The sequence below is a fragment of the Lacerta agilis genome, chromosome 13 (assembly GCF_009819535.1).
Source record: "Lacerta agilis isolate rLacAgi1 chromosome 13, rLacAgi1.pri, whole genome shotgun sequence".
In the NCBI taxonomy this organism is placed as follows: domain Eukaryota; kingdom Metazoa; phylum Chordata; class Lepidosauria; order Squamata; family Lacertidae; genus Lacerta; species Lacerta agilis.
This window is the reverse complement of record NC_046324.1, coordinates 8,882,907-8,903,144: the sequence shown is the minus strand read 5'-3', so window position 1 is coordinate 8,903,144 and position 20,238 is coordinate 8,882,907. Positions and strand designations below refer to the sequence as shown.

Genomic DNA, 20,238 nt, shown 5'->3' with positions numbered 1-20,238 from the left:
AACGGGAAGCTATTTTAATACAGAATGCCAGCTCAATCTGTCGGTAATTTTGAAAGGGAGATCCAGAGCAGGAAAGTGGTATTGGTGTGGAAAGTTAGAAGGTTGGTACTAGCAAAAGCTTTATTTTTCCCAAACAACACAGAATTCCTGGCGATACTGTGTATGTATTGAGTAAATCATGCCTTGTGTGAAGAGGCTATATTCATCCCAGCAGCAGCAACCTCACTGTTTGCATCTGTCCTGTCTTGAGAGGTAATGGAGTGTGCCTCCAGGGTGAAATCAAACCGCAAGTGTGGGCAATGTGGATGGATGTCCTGGGCTGGCCAGAAGGCAAGACCCCCTTCTGGGCCCTAGAGCCCAGCCTGGTCTTGCCACAGCGCCCTTGACCCACTCGCCAAATGACCGCCCAGCCAGCATTGGAGGGATGCACCCAACAAAGGCCGCATTGACTTGCCAGCTGGGCTTCCCCCTGCGTGGGCAGGCAAGCAGCTGGCGCATCACAGCCCCATGAACCCTCTGTGCCCCACACCTGCCTGGCAGCATTAGCGGTGACTGTTGACAGGCTCAATGCGAATACTACACTGGCTGCCCGTGTGCCTCCAAGCCCCATTGAAAGTGCTGTTTTTGACCTTGAAAGCTCTTTATGGCTCAGGACCGCGATATAATCTAGAACCTACCTGGACCTTTAGACCAGGCATAGGCAAACTAGGCCCTCCAGATGTTTTGGGACTACAACTCCCCTCATCCCTAACAGGACCAGTGGTAAGGGATGATGGGAATTGTAGTCTCAAAACATATGGAGGGCTGAGTTTGCCTATGCCTGCCTTAGACCATCCTCTGAGGCTCTTCTCCAGGGACCCCCTCTGAGGGAGGCTTTGGTAGTGGTGACAAGGAAGGGGTATTTTCAGTTGTGACTCCCTATTGATGCTATGTGCTTCCCAGCCAAGTCTGCCTGGGTACCTTTGTTGACATCTTTTCAGCATCATTTAAAGACTTATATTTCCCCCCAGGCTTTTGATCGACTAAGACAATATTGTTTGTTATTAGTATGGCCAAAAGCTTCCTGTGGCTGCTATAGGAGTTGTCTTTTTTCTTCTGCTTTAAGTAACTTGGAGTTAATTGGGTAACAAATGGTGAACAAAAAGCAATGATATTGCCCTGGGAGGGAAGACTCTACTGAAAGCTCTCACATTGAGTAGAGTTTTGCTAGTCCTCACACAACTGCCACCCAGCCTTGATTATTATGCTTTATGATAAGCTCATTTAACTCCTTTTTCATCTGACAGGATGGCCCTATCTTGACTGCTGCCTTAGGGCATTTCTTTCTGCTATAATGTCCACACCCGCAAGCAAAAACCCTTCAACTACCTCATTTACTACCACAACTGAAAAAGAAGCCCAACCTGCCGGCGCCAGTTCTTCTGAAACCTCTTGGGAGATACATGCAGATGATTTCACCAAGGAGTTATCCTGTGGTATATGTCTAGAGCTGTTTAAGGAGCCTGTCATTCTGCCCTGTGGCCATAACTTCTGCAAAAATTGTCTAGAGTCAGTATGGGGGAAAAAGGGAGTCTTCTGTCCACAATGCCACGCGAGCGTCCCAGAGCGGAAGTTCATAGTAAACAAAACACTGGAGAAAATGGCGGAAAGGATTAAGACCTTTCATGTGGGGTGCCAGCAACAGAAGTGCATAGAACACAGTGAGCCATACACCCTCTACTGGAAGCCGCAAGAAAAGCTGGCCTGCTTCAGCTGCCGAGAAGCTCAGCATCCCAAAGAACAAAGCACCCAGTTTCTCCTTATCCCAGATGCTGTGCAGATTTATACGGTAACCATCTTACCAAGGCCGGATCAAAACATATGGGAAATGATCCAGCCAAACTCAAGTGGCAGTATTCAATGCTAGTCCTACTCAGAGCAGGCCCACTGGAGTTAATGGACACTACCAACTTAGATTTCTCAATTTCAGTGGGTCTACTTGGAGTAGGGCTCTGGGCTGATTTGCACTTACCTTTTTGCCCCACGCACTGTTCTGTGCTTTAAAGCTCTGTGTCAAGTGTTTTTGTTTTTGTTTCCCTCTGAAAACCTGCGCTTTGGCGCTCAGTTGGAGCAAATGGCAATTTAGGTTTTCTGCAGATTGCCATTTGCTCTGATTCAGCTTTAATGAGCTGGTTTTGAGGGGAAATCTCAGGAACAAAAGAAGAAGAAGAAGAGGTGCTCGACACCGAGTTTTAAAGTGGATGTGCCCCTACCTGGAAAGAGTGGAGGAAAGGTAAGTGTGGACAAGCCCTTAGCTAAATACAACCCAGGCTTTTTAAAACTATGCTGGTTTCAAAGGGAAACACCTAAGTACCTACTTATCAGGTCCGTTGAAATAAAAGGTGTGTATATATGTTTTAAAGCTAGCTGGGCATTGGTAAGGACTTAAAAGTAGCTGCCTGTGACACAAATTTGCATTCATGTACTGTATAGTGTTCCTCTGGGGAAATGAAGTTGGGTGGTTGAGGATGTCCCACCAGCACTTTGCTTTGCAGCATGCTCAGCTGCCCTATAAACATTGTTTTAAAAGTTTTGGTTGTTTTTTTTAAGGTGGGAGGGTCAGGAAATCGGGGACCCAGCTCAAAAGATCCAGTTTTTGGGCCACCTGCTCCCCCCCCACAACCTTCTGGCTGGTTGGATGTTTTAAAAATGGATGGAGATTATCCTGTACAAACACTTTAAAATGTTTCCATTCAGTAAGCAGGCCTCTAGCTCAAATACACTTTTCTGCTAACTGGATGCAGTTTAGAGCCTTACCAAAAAACAAACAAAAAGCTTTATCACACACATGTGGCACAGATTAGTTGCTTCATAGACCTCTTTTCTCGTGGTTGCATTTTGTGCAGAAGGAAAATTCTATGTACCCAGGACAGCCTATTGCCACTCATGATGTATCAACTGCAACGGTGGCTGCCGTGTGGAGAGTAGTGCAGAGTATCACAAACACATGTTGGGTAGCACCCATGTCAGTCCTGATGATGAGCAAAACAGCATCTGTGTCAGAAAACATTTTAAAAGTATTTTTTCTATTCTGTTTTCTATTTTAAAATATTTCTAAAAAGAATTTCTCCTCTTTTTTATATGTGGATGAATCTGTCAAATTTGATTATTCCAGTTGCAAATTTAATTTGCCATATATCCGCATCAGTTTGCAATGAATTTTCATCAGCCTTTCAGTGCACATTTCTCCTGATACACACATTTTTTGTCTAGTATATGTATTTTTGCAACCAATTTTCTTTAATGCCATGCATTTTTGTATGCTATTTTGACTAATTTTTGTCTATGCTTTCCCCATATATGCACACATGTTTTTCCACCATTTTGGGTTGTAGAACTGTATCACAACACTTGAAGAAGTTGTGGGTTCGAGTTCCCACATTGGGGGAAAATATTCCTGCATTGCAGGGGGTTGGACTAGATGGCCCTTGTGGTCCCTTCCTGTGATTCTTCCCCTCCATATGGTTCTATGACTTTCTAGGACTTCAGTTCAATTTTTTCTGTGGGGGTGAATGGATGACATGTGAGTTAAAGTTGCCCTCTAGTGCTTGAAGATGGGAAATGCAGATCTTGCCCAATCCTGTGCATACCGGTATATTTACAGTACTTGGAAGTTGGCTTACTTAGTATTGTGATTTAAGTTGTTTTAGTTGCAGATGGCATTACTATTACATCAAAGAACCTCAGCCATGAAGCAAAGATACTTCCTGGTTGGCACAGCTCAAAAAGAACAGAGATCGTGCCTACATAACAGCTTGCATTCTGCCAGTGATTTTCTAAATTTCTAGCTCTACTAAGTAACACTTTTCCAGATTAACTCATCTGCCAAGGAATGCCTGCCTCTGCCATGGACTCCTTGCATGTTGCAGAGAGTTATAGGAAGCATGTGTTTATATGCCTATCCAGGGTTTTTTTCTGGGGGGATGCAGGGGTACCACTAAACCTTTTGTGAATCTAAGTTTGGCCTCATTGAGGGGTAGTATTTCAATATTAGTAGAAAAAAGAGAGTATCCCCAAACATATTTTTAAGGGAAAAAAGCACTGTGCCTATCTATATATTAATATGCTTGTGAAATATGTGAAATGCAGTGACCACCACCTGAAAAGTTTCATGCAACTCTGGTAATGTGGCTGACAAACTTAAATGGGACTGATCACCTTCCTTGGATATAGAATTACTGATTTTTTTAAATAATTATAGAATTATTCTGTGAATTATAGAATTATTCCCACCCCCCTCCAGGAAAAACTGCTCATGATGAGAATGCAGCTCAGGTCCATCATGATGAAACTCGAGATGTTGAAAAATGCTCAGGAGGAGAAGATTTCTAGTCATAAAGTGAGTAGCATTAATGTGCATTTAAGAATAGCAGCATCAAAATTACTTTGTCTATATACACCAGAGTGTTAATGTGCATGTGGGTCTCCTTGTAGCTTTGGTGCATGTTTGTCCACACATGAGCTCTTTCAATTGATTTCTTTCTCAATGCTTCCCATTCGCACTTGTGGGTGGTGTCTGATGAGGTGTGTTTGCATTATGAGCTTCTGTGTTCTCTCAGTTAACACTTCCCAACCCTCCCAGAGTTTTGGAAGCCTGAGGACCATAGTGGGCATGCCTTCACATTTTTTTTTTACCTGTGCATGACCTATGTTTTATTTTTGAGGTACAAGTCATCAGATATACCAGACTTGCACAAAAGACGCAAACAATTTCAGATCCTCCGTGTCCCTATTTAACAGGGACTTCCTTGATTTAGAGAAGCTGTCCCGGTAACTGATTTGATCACGGAATGTCCTGCTTTTCCTTAGGATGCCCCTATTTTCACTGGAGAAATGTTGGAGGGTATGGAATTATCCAACCCCCAAGCTGTCTGCAGGCAATTCTATATAGGGAAGGTTTTTTTTTAATAAAATGGTTAATGTTTCATTTTGTTTTAATATATGTTGAAAGCCACCCAGAGTGGCTGGGGCAACCCAGTAAGATGTATGATGTATAAATAGTAAAATTATCACTATGGAATGAGACGTACCTATTTTCTTCGGAGAAATGTTGAAGGCTATGCAATTTTTTAAAATGTACACGTGAGCCTAGTCACACCAGTAGTAGGCCATTAAGGAGTGCCTCACCATTGGACATAGTCGTTTGTGGAAATAGATGGGACCAAGAAAAATGTCACCATACATGTAAAAATGGCCCACTCAGCCATCCATCCACAAAATGAACTGCAGTACATCCACAATTGGGTAATATTAGATTTTATATTGAATTCCACCCTTCCGCTTCACTGCTTTATCCATAGTTCAGGAAAGTTCAAATTATAAGGACGGAAAGTATAGGCTGCCCCTTGGATAAGGATAACATTGTGTGGAAAACAGGCACACATGGAATGCACTGAATCCACTTTAAACTGCTGTGTGTACACAGTGTTTTCCATACCTACATTAAATCACTTGAATGAAGGAAGCTAACTAGAATGCTGTGCACACACTTCAGTTTACTCTGAATTCAATGTGCTCCCACCACTGGTTTGTGAAACCATGTACACATGCTGTTAGTCACAATCCACATCTGTTCTGTAGTTTCTTGAGAAATTCTGTGTTTTGATGCACCCCCCCCCCCAAGCAGCTTCAATCTTATTTGAACAATATCAAGACGCCTGCATCTTCTCTCCACCCAATGGTGTGAACAGACACCAGGCTACTTAGAAACACGTCGAGCCATATGTAATGAAATTATCACCATCACCATTATTATAATTATCAATCGTGTGCAAATGCAATTTGAAACACAATGGAGGGGAAATGCCCCAACTATGTTTTAATCTAGTCATGTGTACACAGCCCAAGCTAACTTTTGTCTGAAAGGTCGGTGAGCTCTGTTCAGTTCTGGTACTGAAAACAAATTCTAATATCAGGATGTACTCAGAGATACCTTGTTCTTTAATTCTAACTATACAGCTTTTGCACAAGGTCTGGTTGACAGATCTTGTGGTTTTATTAATAAATAAATAAAATAAATTTGACATGCCTGAAGTCTGCCAACCCCTGATATAAAAAGTAAGCTTGTCTGGAGTTGCAACATGATGCACTTTGAATTTGCTCTTGATTGCCTATTATTAAATGGGAAAAGAAAATCTAGACAATCCCTCCAACAATAATGTTGCTATTTTAATACAATTGTGTGCTTCCAGATGGGGTCTTAATACTGCAAACGGGTCACTGAAATATTACAAAGCAGTAATAGACGACTGTTTTCTTTTTTAAAAAATAAATCTTATTTATTTATAAAAATATTTATATCAGCTACTAGAGCACCCTTTGCTTTGTCTGATAAATTATTATTTTTTCCAGGAGAACAGATTGCAATTTCAGTACCATATTTCCTTGGAATTTCTAAAACTGCACCAGTTTCTTCATGGCAAGGAGAAAATGTACATCAATCAGTTAAAAGAAGAGGGTGAAATTCTCCTCCAAGAAATGGAGGCAAATCTAAACAAACTCCAAGACCAAACACAGAGCGCTAAGGATACCCTGGTCTGCATCCAGGCCCGTCTGTACCAGCAGAATTCTGCTGGCTTCCTGAAAGTAAGGAATTTGGACTTAACCGTACAACATTGTTTGGGATATTGTCCATGGGTTATTTCAGAGATTTCTAGTCCAGTCACTGCATGCTTAGTATAAGGAAACAGACCATAGTAATAAGGAACACTGTATGTTAACGAAAAAAGGCAGTTTTCCAGCTCCAGGAAATGATGCCATTACTGCTGCTCTGAAAAAAAGCCCCCGAGTTGCATTACCCTGTGTTTCCCCTTGACTGCATCACTTAAGCTCTGAATGTCCTGACCAGGGAGGTGCAAAATGTCCAGCCCTTTGTGGCACAGGAAGAAACACTAAATTTCTATGAGCTAAAGCACAAATTGTATTTGGGCCCGGCGTTTCCGTGCGCTGCTCTGGTTTGCCAGAAGCGACTTAGTCATGCTGGCCACATGACTTGGAAGCTATTTGCGGACAAACACTGGCTCCCTCGGCATATAGTGCGAGATGTGCGCCGCAACCCCAGAGTCATCCGTGGCTGGACCCAACGGTCAGGGCTTCCTTTACTTTTACCTTTACATGGTGGTGACACGGGAAGCCAGTCAGCCAAGCTAATAATGAGGTGAGCAGTGGCCTTGAGTGTGTGTGTGTGTGTCTGTGTGTGTGTGTGTGTGTGTGTGTGTGTGTGCCAATTCACTACCCCATGATGCCTGCCGCCAGAAAGAAGGCTTTGAGACTCGGGCCTTAACACCTACGCTAGCCTGGAGTTGAGATAGCAAAGATTTAGGAGAAAATGCACCTGCTATTTACCCTAGTTGGCTGGTAGGATTTAGGATGCGGCAGTTAATCTACTGCTTTCCTTCCTCCCTGTCCCCACATAGAGTTGTTTTGCCCCTTTAGTAATGGAAGCTGAAAACGGAAGAAAGGAATCTGGGATACAGCAGCAACAGTATGTTTTTTATAGCCTCGCAGAGAGGTTTGGTGAAAGCAGCTTTTTAGATCACCATGAACATCTGTGAGAAAAGAAACACCTTCTGGAAGAGGAGACAGGCAGACTGTGAGGGGCATCGATTGGTTTCTGGTGCAATGAACCACCTGTCCTGCTTGGGTCTGCTAGGTTCCACATGGTATGCTGAAAGTGTGTCCCAAAGACCACTAGTAAATAACTGTTTTTTCCCTCTCTCTCCTTTCCTCTGACAGGGAATAAAAGCTTTCATGGAAAAGTAAGTGTGAGTCTGTGAGCAAGTGTTATCGAAACAGTAAGGCAGGCTTTCTTTAATCAGTCAGGGGACAAGCCTTATTTACCTGTAGGTGTGGGAACCAAATGTGAGAGTGATAGGGTGGAGTATACTAGCCATGCCCTTGAAAGTTGGCACGTATGCCAGTGGCAGGATATTCTCCAGGGGACCAGGCTATGCATTCTTGATACCTTGGTTCTTGGTACAGTATCTTCTATGGATACTAAATACTGTAGCTAAATAGGGCTAAATATTGTAAGTTTCGCCATATGTAATTAAGGGTGATATTTCATATTACAGAAGAGTAGTGCTTGGTTCAAACATAACGTTATACAGGTAACTCGTAACTTACGCCTGTTTAACTTGTGAATATTGAAGCTTGGGTTCCAGGCACACACACACCTAGCGGGTAGAAAGTGAGTGCTGTTTTGGGGGGAAACCTTTGGCAATTTCCCCCACCATCGCACCCAATGTCTTTTGACTATACTCGATTTTTGCATTGTGTGCTATCTCCGGAACGTAAGCATCACATAAGTTGAGAGTCGCCTGTAGCATAATTTAGTATTACAGGAATGAGGTAGCACGGGCCTTGGACTCAAGTGTGCCCTTCTCTTCTGCTGGCATATGTCAGAGTGTAGGGATGGAAGAACAATTTGATTTTGTTTGCATTTTGAGGAGAAACTACCTCAGTATTTCACATTTTATGAAACAGTTTCTGAACTGAAACACAGCTAGCAGTCAAAATTTGCACTACTCTGATTTTTTCAATGCAGTTCTGCATCCAAATTAAACCATAGCTGTCAACTTTTCCCTTTTTTAAGGGAAATTCCCTTATTTCGAATAGGATTACTCGCAGGAAAAGGGAAAAGTTGACAGCTATGATTTAAACGTACATTTTAGTTAAAATAACGTGCAAAATAGCATTATATTAGGGGACATTAATTGCAAAAATGTGTACAGTTGTCAAAACTGCATACAAATGTGTGCTTAGTAGGAGAAATGCACCCAAAAATCCCGGCAAATTTTAAAGAACTTTTTTAGGGGGCGGGGTGGGAAGGACAGAATATTAAATTGCTATAGAAATGTGGAGAACTGACTTTAATATTAAGAAAATGAGAAACATAGTGAACTTATATTTTAATTGGTCACAAATGTATCTTCAGGTTAAATTAAGGCTTAATGTGAACATGAAGCATACTAGTGCATGCTGCTGAAAATTTACAGTATCTTTCCGTTTGTCCCTTGCTCCAACTACTGCTGCACAATTATTGTTATTCGTTTATAGGGTCCTATTGTAGCCATTTCTGGAATGCCTCTTACAGTTTTTAATCACTGTCAACAATACTGAATATAGTAATGCATTATCTTATACAAACATGTTTTAAGTATATTTTGAGCAGTGCACCCCACATTGTCATTGTACTTTTTAATGCTTTGATGGTCTTTGGCTAAGCAATGTTAAGATTTGTTTTGATATGTGAACCACTATAATGGTTGTTTATAGAACATTTTTTTTCAGGCAGTATCACTTCCTGCTAACTGGAATGTGACTTCATGATTTGTGCAGGATGGAACAGAAAACGGAAAATTCATCTCTGGGTGAACTAGTGATTGGAACTCTGAATGCAGGGGACTACAAAGGGCCCATACATTATGCTGTATGGAAGGAAATGAAATCCATCCTCAGCCCAGGTAAAGCTGTGTCCTGTACCACTTACTCATCTTTAAATCAAACTAAAGCTGCAGCTCTGTACACACATGGGAGTAAGCCCCACTGAACTAACTTCTGAGTAGTTCAAAGATACTGCAGCAAGGCATTAGAAAATTTGGCGCTGCGTTGTGGTCAAAGGCAGGAAAGGCACTATAAATCTGTATAGGACCGTGCTGTAAAATGGTTTAAGGGAAAAGACAGGCAGTCACTGAGCTTCACATAAGTGTTCTGATTCCTCTTTCTCACCACAATAAGGGCTTGCAGGATCTTTTTTTGTTGTCTCCTGTTAGTCCCCCACAACACAGGAATATAATTTAAGAGAGTGCAAACATCTACAAATCAGTTTCTTCAAAACAAAGTTAACATGAACAATAATTTCTAACCTAAAAGATTATACCTCAAAGAGGTTTTTAGTTTTACATCACCAGCATCTGCCTGAACTAGCAAATTCCTTTCTCTAAAAGTGTCGTGTTGTCCAATATACACGGAACATCAATTTTTGCTGAATTAATCTCCATTTTAAATCTCTACTTCATTACTACATATACCTGTAGATGCTGAAACAACTTTTCAGTAATTAGAGGTGAATGGAATGCTCTATTCATTCATCAACAAGTTTCTGAAAATCCAATTTACAACATTCCCAAAAACATTTCTCAACAACCATTACACAAATATCCAACTATTTCCTTCAGCAATATTGGAGATATCTAGTTATTCAATGCCTACAGTCTATAAATAGACACTAAAAGGTGTTGTAGCTGAAGATACTGCTGTTCAGCACTAGCGAGTTAAGTGGCATTTGGACTGCAAACTTTAAAATGAAAGTGACAAAATTTAATATGACATTGTATTACTTTTTTGTTGGGACAGGGAATGCAGGTTTTCATGAATAGCTTGCATATCTTTACATCTAGAAAAAAGTTTTCTTAATTTTTCCATGTATTTATATCTCATTTTTCTTCCACTATGGAACTTAAGACAGCCTAAACAGAATTCTTATCTGAAGAAGTGTGCATGCACATGAAAGTTCATACCAAGAACTAAGTTAGTTGGTCTCTAAGATGCTACTGGAAGGATTTTTTTTTTTATTTTGTTTTGACTATGGCAGACCAACACGGCTACCTACCAGTAACTAGAATTTTTAGTGGTTTCCAAACTCAACGTTTGTCAAACCCAGACTTGCTTAGCTTCAGCAAAGCTGTTGAATTCAGACCTTAGCTGGTTCAATAAAGAGAATATCATATATTGAGGAATATTTTTTTTTTGCATAACACAAAATTTTGCATAACAGTAGGGCCTTCTTTATTGGTTGTTTTTACACTTTCACGATTGTCCTTAAAAGTCTCCAATGCTACAATAGTCATGTTTTTCTTGATCCCACCAGACATTTCCTTCCTGACTCTGGACCCCAAAACAGCACATCCAAACTTGGTTCTCTCTGACAAGTTGACCTGCGTGAGACATACTGACACAAAGCTAGTTTTGCCGGACATTCCAGAGAGATTTGACTGCAGCGTTTCTGTCCTGGCGTCTGAAGGGTTCACCGCTGGGAGACACTACTGGGAAGTGGAGACATGGAACAAGACCAAATGGACCTTGGGGGTCGTGAGAGAGAGCATTAACCGTAAAGGGAACTACCCACTGTCACCCAAAGAGGGTCACTGGCTTATAAAGCTAAGGAATAAGAATGAGTTTAAAGCTATAGACATGGAATCAAAAACTCTGGCCCTGACCAAAATTCCCACTAGAATTGGGGTGTTCTTGGATTATGATGGTGGTCAGGTATCCTTTTATAATGCAGACAATATGTCTCACATCTACACTTTCATGGACAATTTCGCAGAGAAACTCTACCCATACCTTTGTCCATGTCTGAATGACGCAGGACAAAACAGTGAGCCTCTGAGACTTGTTGCTTTTCACTTATAGATGCAGGGTGAGAAGGAGCACCATGTGTAAAATAGATCTCTTTCACCCTGAGCTATTAGATGCAGACAACTCGCATGATCTGGTGCTAAGATCCCATTGTCAATGAAAGGGGACAGCAGGTGCCCCTGGACTTCTTTTGGGACTTAACTCTGGCCCTATCATTGGGACCTGCTCTGGTAGCTACCCTGGCCCTTCCTGTGGTCCAGCTTCAATTCTGCTACCCAGCCCTGCCATGGCTGAAAAGTTAGCAGGATCCCATGTAGGCCCGTAAAAGTGGCATCGCAGTTGAGGCCTACAGAATTCTTACACTAATCACTCCTAATTGTAAGGAGAGATTAATTATATATTTTCCCCCCAAAATGAAAAAAATTATATTATTATTTTAAAAAATTAAATCCACTTGAGTTCACAATGTAGCACAAGTTTAGCACATGTATAAAATTGTCCACATGTATATTTATTAGAAAAATATTTAGCTTCGAAATGGCAGGGAGCAGAAGTAAAGGTTAATAAGTACCAGTAATAACTCTGGGGTAAAACTTGTTCCCCAACAAAAATGTTTCGGTGTGTCCTTTTGTATTTGTTTGATGAAATCCAATAAAAAGAATACTCATTTCAATTTCACAGTGTGACGCTGGGCTCTTGAATAAAGTTCAAATAATAGTCTTAATAAAGGGTAAATGTTTATGTCTGTAGACCATTATTATCTGGCTTTACATAGGTTTTGCACTCATTACACTACCCTACTGCAGTGCTAGCTGGGGTTGAAGGGTCCTATTTTTTAGGAGAAAGTCACACAAAAATGCTGATCAATTTCTATAAGGATTTTTTAAAATAAAAAAACCAAAACATTTTTTGCGATTTCCTGCGAAAATGTGGAAAACTGAATGTAGGATTGGAAAAATGAGAAACTGGGAAAACTGGCAGATTCATCCATCCCTTATTGTGATAGATGTACATAACTGTCGATGGAAAATCAAGTCCCTAATTTCACTATGACCCCATGTTGTAAGATGTTTTCAAGTAAGCTTCCCATTTTATTGCCCTTTATGCTACCAAGACGGGCAGTAGCAGCTGAAATATATCAGAAATCCTCTTTCACACTATTGCAACCTGCCATAGCTGGGCAGTTCCAGCAAGGCCCACCAACAGGGTAGGGGCCTAGCAATGGCCTAGCACGACACTTTGCGCACAGGCCTTCAAAACCTAGATTTGGCCTTGTTCACGATTAACTGATAGATTTGAATTCTGACAGGATTGCTGGACAGTCAGTAGCATCAAAATAGCCTATATTGGGGTGGGGTGGGGAGACTGCCTGGGACACCCTCTGTGTGCAAAACGCCATGAATTCCTGTGAGGAAAAGCATGGTTTTTTTTGTGGGTTCTCTCGTTTGTGTGCAATACACTGTGGAAAATGTGTAAACAAATTGGTCAAATGTAATTGTGGAAAGTGAGTGGAGACATATTCCTCACTCCTTTCCTCCGCAGGATTTCGGTTTCACTGTATCAAAAAAGAAAAAGGCGGGAAAGTGGAGGCCTGTCAGGGGCACCCTTTACTTCACAACAGGATGTTCAGGGGCTGCAGCGCCTGGTTTTCTCAAAGCGTCAGCCATGAGCTCCGTGGCCTTTGGGGTGAGGGGAAATAACGACACTCTGGGGAAGAAAAGTGGGAGATTTTATATCCCTCAGCCTGAGGAGAAGGTTGAGGCTGAAAGTCAAACTTTATGTTTTCACTGAGGGCAGGGAGTTGGCAGGGGTGCCAAATTGAATAAAATGGGTTTTTTTGTTTGGGGGGGGGGCAAGTAAGCCCTGACTTGCAAAATCGATCCCATGTTACGGAGCACTAACATCATTTGAAATGACAATGTCCATCAACTGTTTTGGGGGAAGGAGCAGCCCTCTCAAATATTTTATTTTGGCTCCTATGGGAGATGGGATCGAGAGGGGTTGGTGGGAGCAGCTAGTTTTGAAGGGACAGAGAGCTCCAGCACAGCAAACATCTATCTATCTATCTATCTACCTGTATTGGTATAGAAAAAATAGGGGTGCTTGGCTTTTGCTGGACAACTCCCTAAGTTGTGCAGCAAAAGTCCCTAAGTCTATAATCGGTCAGAGAATAATGGATGGAAGCAGGAGGCCGAAAAAGCAAGGCAGATCTTTATTTTTTTCTGTTGCAATGGAGTTCCCTCCCCTCCTAGCAAGGAGGCAAGAGAGACTATACCAGTGTAAAGAGTAATGTCTGCCCCACAACCCTCAGTATAAACTATGAACCTTTTGAGTTATCTCTTCACCTTGGACACTGCAAAGAAACACCCTGTAAAGAAATTCCTGTAAGGATAACATAAAGGAGAAAGTATTAAGAATACCTTTATGTTTCGTTATTAAGCTGCCTCAAGCCTGTTATGCTAACAACTCACCCCTTAATTCTGATTTGCTTCATTTTTAATTTTCATCTTCAAAAAAGTTTAATAAAGAATTAGTAAACAACAACAGTTCAATGCAAGGAATACATGTTTGCAAATTTCAAAACCCGTATTTCAAAGAGTAAGTATATTTTGAAGAAGAAAGATTATTCCCTTGTGGCATTTTTCTGCAGTTGCTGAAGAAGGAGTGATCACAAACCAGGACGATGCTGATTATCTGTTCAGCAGTGATGCTTCCCACCCTGACACAAAAAGGTATATTTTGTAGGTGGCTTTATAGCTCAGTCTTTATCAATACCATACATGGTCTGAAGTCTGGGCATTGTACACTGGAAGCTTCTGCTTCTACTGCCTAATTTCTGGAAGGAGAAGTGTTGGGATGTAAATCAGCTTTAAAATATCCTTCTGTATTGGAAATGCAAGAAGTATCTCACAGATATTTAATAGCTGGGGGATGGAGGATATGTATATATTGTGGATTATATTGCCTATATACCTGAGAATGGAGATGATGTAAGGCTGTGGTTCCCAAACTCTCCCCCCCCCCTTCGAGCACATGAAAATTGCTGATGCTCTTAGTGGATCACTTAATGATTTTTCTGGGTTGCTGTAGCAATTGTCATGTGCTGCCTGTGCTAGATACTATATCGTTTTATTGTATTTTATAGTATTAGAATTTGAATTCCATTGTCTTCAAATTGGAACACTATTAAATACAATGTGGAAAATAAACAATACAAATGCAATTAAAACTCAATATGAATATTTAATGTGCTGGATGTGCCGTCTCCAACCACAAATCCACATACGGTCTGCAGAACACCTGAATGAAGCTTATGGGCCACTGGTGGTCACCACACCACAGTTTGGGAACTCCCTGATCTAAGGCATTTTGCTGCCGAGGCAAAATATCCTAGCAGCACTCCCTTGGGGTGGTAAAAAAATATAGCAACAAACAAACTAATTAATTCCATTTATGGATGCCACCACATCCTCTACCTTGGTTGATCTTTGGAGGGATTCACCCTCCTTGAAAGCTGTAATTAAAACAATTGTTTGGATGCTTCATATTCATTTCTGTAACCCCCTTCCTCTTCCTCTAGAATACACCAGAGCTTCGATTATCTAGAAGACAGAGTCACTGTTTTTCATTCTTCCTATCTTACGGCATGTGTCAACTCTGAAACAAAAAACTCAACAGCATTAGGACACTTCCTCCTTCTACCTGCCTGCTTGCAGCAAGGTGTGTGGGCACAAGTATTTTTCCCCATTTCAGTATTACACTTGTTATTTAAGACAGGGATGGAAACCTTGGGCATGGGGAGTGAAAAGCAGTTTTCTCTGTCCAACCCTTGGCACCCTCACCAGGCCACACATCTCTCACCAACCCAGCTGAGCACCTGCCTCAAATGCTTTTGCCTGACTAAAATGCGTCCTTGAAGTACTTCAGCAGCAAACATTGTTAGTGAGTGATGGCCATTACATTGCATCATCTGATAAAGATGTACTGAAAGCCTGATTCTCTTTCTTTTTGCAATCCCTACAGAAATTAGGAAAAAAAATGGCAGCTTTATATGGGAGCAGATTTCCAACCCTCTGAAGTTGCAGGTAAGAAGAATATCGAATGTACAGTGTACATTACATGTTTTTAATTTTAATTTAGTTATCTGTTTTGGTCTGTAACTTTTTTATTTTAGAGTTTCACATACAGCAGGTTTCCTCAACCTCAGCCCTCCAGATGTTTTGAGACTACAATTCCCATCATCCCTGACCACTGGTCCTGCTAGCTAGGGATCATGGGAGTTGTAGGCCAAAAACATCTAGAGGACCAAGGTTGAGGAAGCCTGACATACAACATTTGTATGTACAGTATGGAATAGTACTCCAAAATGAAATAACTGAAATTTGCTGAAAGCATGAACTTGGTATGTAGTTTCCTTCCTTCCTTTAGAGCTGCCTGTCTTTCCCTCTGTGCTTCTCTGCCTGTCTCTATCTGCCCCTCCCTTTGCCTGTCTCCAGTGAAGCTGATGACCAGGGGTGCTAACTTGAATAAAATATTGTGGGGGCCTGGATAAACCCCACTCTGAATAATTGATCACACATACCATTTGAATGGGAATGCCCATCAACCTTGTGGGGACCCAGCCCCCTCAAATATTTTATTGTGGGGGCTGAAGCCCCAACAACCCCTAGGAGTTAGCTCCTATGCTGATGACCCTTGGAGCTGGTGGGACAAAAGGCAGGGAGGCCAGAGGTGTAGCCAGAACCAATGGCAGATGGACAATCACTGCTAGTTTTGTCCCCATCCTCCTCCCTGCTGACTTCTATAAGGGCAGCCCTGACATTAAGTTGGAAGGCAGGCAGATGAGGCCTGGCTGAGGTTGGTGGGGCAGTGCCCCATTCTCTCCAATTGACCAGCCTCCACAGCTTATCTCTCTGCATGCTTACCCCTCCCTCTGCTTTACTCTCTCTGCCATACTCTCTCTCCTTCTGCCCATTTCTTTCTCTGTTCCCACCCATCCACCTCCATGCTAATTGCCTAATAAGGATGTGAGTCTTGTCCATAGGAGGAAAAAACTCAGTACCAATGACTCTCCTACACAGAAGTGAAAGACTGAGTTTGACTCCAGTATTATGTAGCTCAGCACTGAATAATGCATGGATTGGTGGCAATAATTAATAATACCATGAATATTTTTGGAGCCAATTCCCATCTCTTTTATAAAACTGCATTGCTACATTGAGTCCTGTGCCCAGTTTCAGCTATGGCCATTTTTAAAATATATCCACAGCCCAGTCAACCTGTTGAAGTAAAGTGCCACAGGATGGAAGAAGAGATAAAGGCGAAGAGAGGGTTGGAGAAAAGGTATATTTTGTATCAGATGATATTGTTGGATGTCTGTAGTTTTATGCAGTAGCTAAAATACACTGGTGGTGGCATGTGTTCAGTGACAGTGCGGATTAGCTAAAGTCAGTTCTCACAGCTAGTTCTCAATTCTTATTTTTTTTATTGTAAATGTCCAATATAATTACCACTCCACCAACAGTAATTATATCAACAATGCCCAGATTTTGAGTTGTATCCAGAGTTAATAATCAACATGATTAACTTAAGCCTATTAATTTCAGTGGGTCTACTCTAAGTTGAGCTTGGATACTACCCAATATGAAAGCATTAATTAGCTGACCTCACAGAAGGGAAGTAATTTGAACCAAATAATGTTAGTCTGCCCAACTGAGCTCCCACAGCCAGAAAAGATGTCTACATAAGGGTACTTAATGCATCTTGTTCCATTGCCTTGGTCTATTATTTTATTTATTTATTGAATTTATATACTGCCTGGAGGTCTCAGGGCAGTGCATACTAGAAGTCATACAGGGCAGCCTCTGCTAGAAGTCAGTTATATTGGTTTTATTCCACTTTATCATATGGTTTTCTGGACAGATTTTGTTTTTGGGAATAGTGCTCCTCATGAATGCAGGTTTGTTGTTTTTTGTTTTTCCGTGTCTGCAAGATGTTATTGACATAAAAAATGCCAGCTTGTATGCTCCCCCACTTTATCTTGATTTTCCCATTCTGGGGGAAATCCTGTAAGTTAAAAAATCTGTTTCTGGCAACACATTTACAATATATCACTGGTTGTGCACACCAGTGATATATATTGGCATTTGACTGCTCAAAAGATTCATAGGAACTGCAGTTTACATCAGAGCTACAATTCAAAGTCCTCTTAACAAACCACAGTTCCCAGGATTCGTTGGGGAAGTTATGTGCTTCTTGTTTATGTTCCATATGAAGTCACAACCTGTTCACAGTAGTAAGCTCCCATATGGAAGCACCCATGACTCCCAACCAAAGTAATTCCAGGGAATTGACAGTTCCAAGATTCTTTATGAAGAGAGGATGCCTTTTAACAGTTTGAACCTGTTTGCTTCATTAATATAAATGTCTGATGAACCATAGCTGGAGGCTGGGTCTAGATAATACAAAGCAGCACAAGTTAAAAATTATGCTCTTGTAAATCTCTTTCTTCGGGGCAGTGCACAGATTATTGTACCTTGAGTAGCAAGATGATGGAAAACAAAAATAATAATCTGGAATTAAAATACTTCTCTGGTGTTATATTGATTGTCGTAAAAAAATGCTTTTGAAAGTGTAAATAATAGCAAAATTTCTGTCTGAAATTACAGTGAAGACAATCAAATCCCAGGGACGGTAGAAACAGTGAAGATGGCATATATTCCACTACAAGATTATCCAGCAAGCAATATGGTGATAGGTAAGAATAAAGTATAGTTTAGGATTTTTCACTATTAAGATTTATCACTATTATGCACATGACCTTAGTTTTAAGTACTGTACAGCATAAAGCCAAAACAGTAAAAACACAAAACAAAGATTAAAAGCAGCAAATTTTACTCTGATCTTCATCAATGAATGGCAAACTATAACTTGCTCAGTTAGATAAGTTTAAAAAATCTATTTAAACCCCTGGTTAAACAACTGTGGTTTTCCTAGAGACACAGGCTCTGTACACAGTACACACCATACATTTAAAGCAAAGTGAAAGGACATTATTTCTCCCAAAGAATTATGAGAACTGTGCTTAATGGCTCACAGAGCTACAATTCCCAGCACCCTCCACAAACTACACTACAGGCATGCACCCTTAAGTGCATTTGAATAGAACTGGTAGGAGATATGTGACAGCCTGACTTAGAGAAATGGCAGGAGACCAGAGTCCTTTGTGACAGCTACTTCTTTAGGAACTCAGGTCTCAATTTAGTTAGGTAAAGTTCAGCATCTTGAATTGGGCCCAGGAGCTAAGGCAAAGAATTAATCTTTTTTAAATTGGTGTAATGTGGCTGCATTTTCTACTAACTGAGCCTTCCAAACGTCCTGCTAGGGCAGTCTCACATAACTCACATTGCAATAATCCAACCATCACTCTAGCCAGATTATTGCTGTCCAGAAGTGGTCATAGCTGGCAAGCCGGACATTTCTGGTAAAAGGCACTCCATGCCACAGAGGCAACCTCCATCTCTAGTGACAAGACTGGATCTCAGTGTACCTTTAAACTGTGAAGTGTGGGTTTAGTTAGTCTGATTCAATTCATTTCATTTCATCTGTTTTGCCAACAGTTTCTGACAGGGCTGAAGTGAATTTGTTATTGATTTCAGATATTAAAATTAAATTGGATTTACAATCCAAAAGCAATTCTTTTCATCCAGTTTTAATGGTTTTTTTTTAAAAGTTGCAGTCAAAATAATATTACATTTCTTCATGCAAATCCAAACAATTTAAATTAATGATCTCTCTCTCTCTTCATATTCCTGTCCTTGGGTTATGACATCAGATCATAGAACTGTAGAATTGGAAGGGATCCTGCAAGATCATCTAGTCCAACCCCCTGCAATGCAAGAATATGCAGCTGTCCCATATGGGGATCAGGACAAAATGAAATATGGCACTGGAGAGTTATCCCTGAATTTTCTGTCTCTCTCAGAAAAATTCATTATTTTAAGAGCAGGGGTGTGTAGGATTGGATTGTTGGGCTAGTGGAAGGCTTTTAAAAACTCTTTCCCTGTTCCTCTGTGCTGTTTAAATCACCTTCTTTCAAGTTGCTAATTGTGTCTCATTAGTGGAAACACAAGGGTTCCCCTTAAATTCATGTAAGCACAGCCAACAAAAAAATGCTTTGTAATTGAGATGCTTAAGGCCTTCCAATATTTCTTTCTGTGTTTTGCAACATTACATTCTGTGTTTTTTAAAAACAATATTGAGATTGTAAAATGTGTACCTTTTAACCTTTACTTCACAGGTTATCCTTCTGCTAAAGAGATGAACAAATTCCTTGGAGAAATACAGGATTTCATTCCTGGCTGCTCTGATTACTTGGCATACTGTATTCCAAATGAAACAAGTATTTTCTCTGATCGAAAATCAAAATTAAAACGGAAGTTATAAGTAACATTTAACAAACACACCCTGCCTCTGAATATTCTTCCTTGTGATCCTTATTCTTAATTTTGACAGTTGTGCTTTATTCTGAATTTTCTCCTGAAAGGATTGCCAAGTTTACATTAGAAAGTTTTGTCCTGCATGATACCTTAGAATTTGAACAGTTAAATTCTGTAAAGAATTTATAATTTCAGAACTACCAAAAATTTGGTTTGATTTCTGTTCTATTAGTAGAACTTACTTAAGCCAAATAGCAGTGGTTTCAATATTACTACTTCTGCACAGATGTGGGTATCTACTTTTCAATGAAGCTGCTTTGGTTGCTTGCAAATGTCATCTATAATACAAGGAGAAGCATTCTGAATTGCAGGGCAATATGTTTTAGCAGCCCAATCTTAG

At 40.7% G+C, this 20,238-nt stretch overlaps 2 protein-coding genes across 2 annotated transcripts; both read left to right on the top strand.

The window, feature by feature from the left end:
- Positions 1 to 1,227: 1,227 nt before the first annotated feature.
- Positions 1,228 to 11,795, top strand: TRIM69 (tripartite motif containing 69). The gene is made up of 6 exons (XM_033167796.1): positions 1,228 to 1,828; positions 4,283 to 4,378; positions 6,391 to 6,624; positions 7,774 to 7,796; positions 9,379 to 9,503; positions 10,910 to 11,795. Exons 1-6 carry the CDS (start codon positions 1,334 to 1,336, stop codon positions 11,452 to 11,454), a joined length of 1,518 nt encoding a protein of 505 aa, XP_033023687.1. The 5' UTR covers positions 1,228 to 1,333; the 3' UTR covers positions 11,455 to 11,795.
- Positions 11,796 to 12,997: 1,202 nt separating this feature from the next.
- Positions 12,998 to 19,862, top strand: TERB2 (telomere repeat binding bouquet formation protein 2). The gene is made up of 7 exons (XM_033167306.1): positions 12,998 to 13,086; positions 14,051 to 14,132; positions 14,981 to 15,120; positions 15,424 to 15,485; positions 16,670 to 16,743; positions 18,069 to 18,157; positions 19,700 to 19,862. Exons 1-7 carry the CDS (start codon positions 13,023 to 13,025, stop codon positions 19,843 to 19,845), a joined length of 657 nt encoding a protein of 218 aa, XP_033023197.1. The 5' UTR covers positions 12,998 to 13,022; the 3' UTR covers positions 19,846 to 19,862.
- The last annotated feature ends 376 nt before the right edge of the window (positions 19,863 to 20,238 follow it).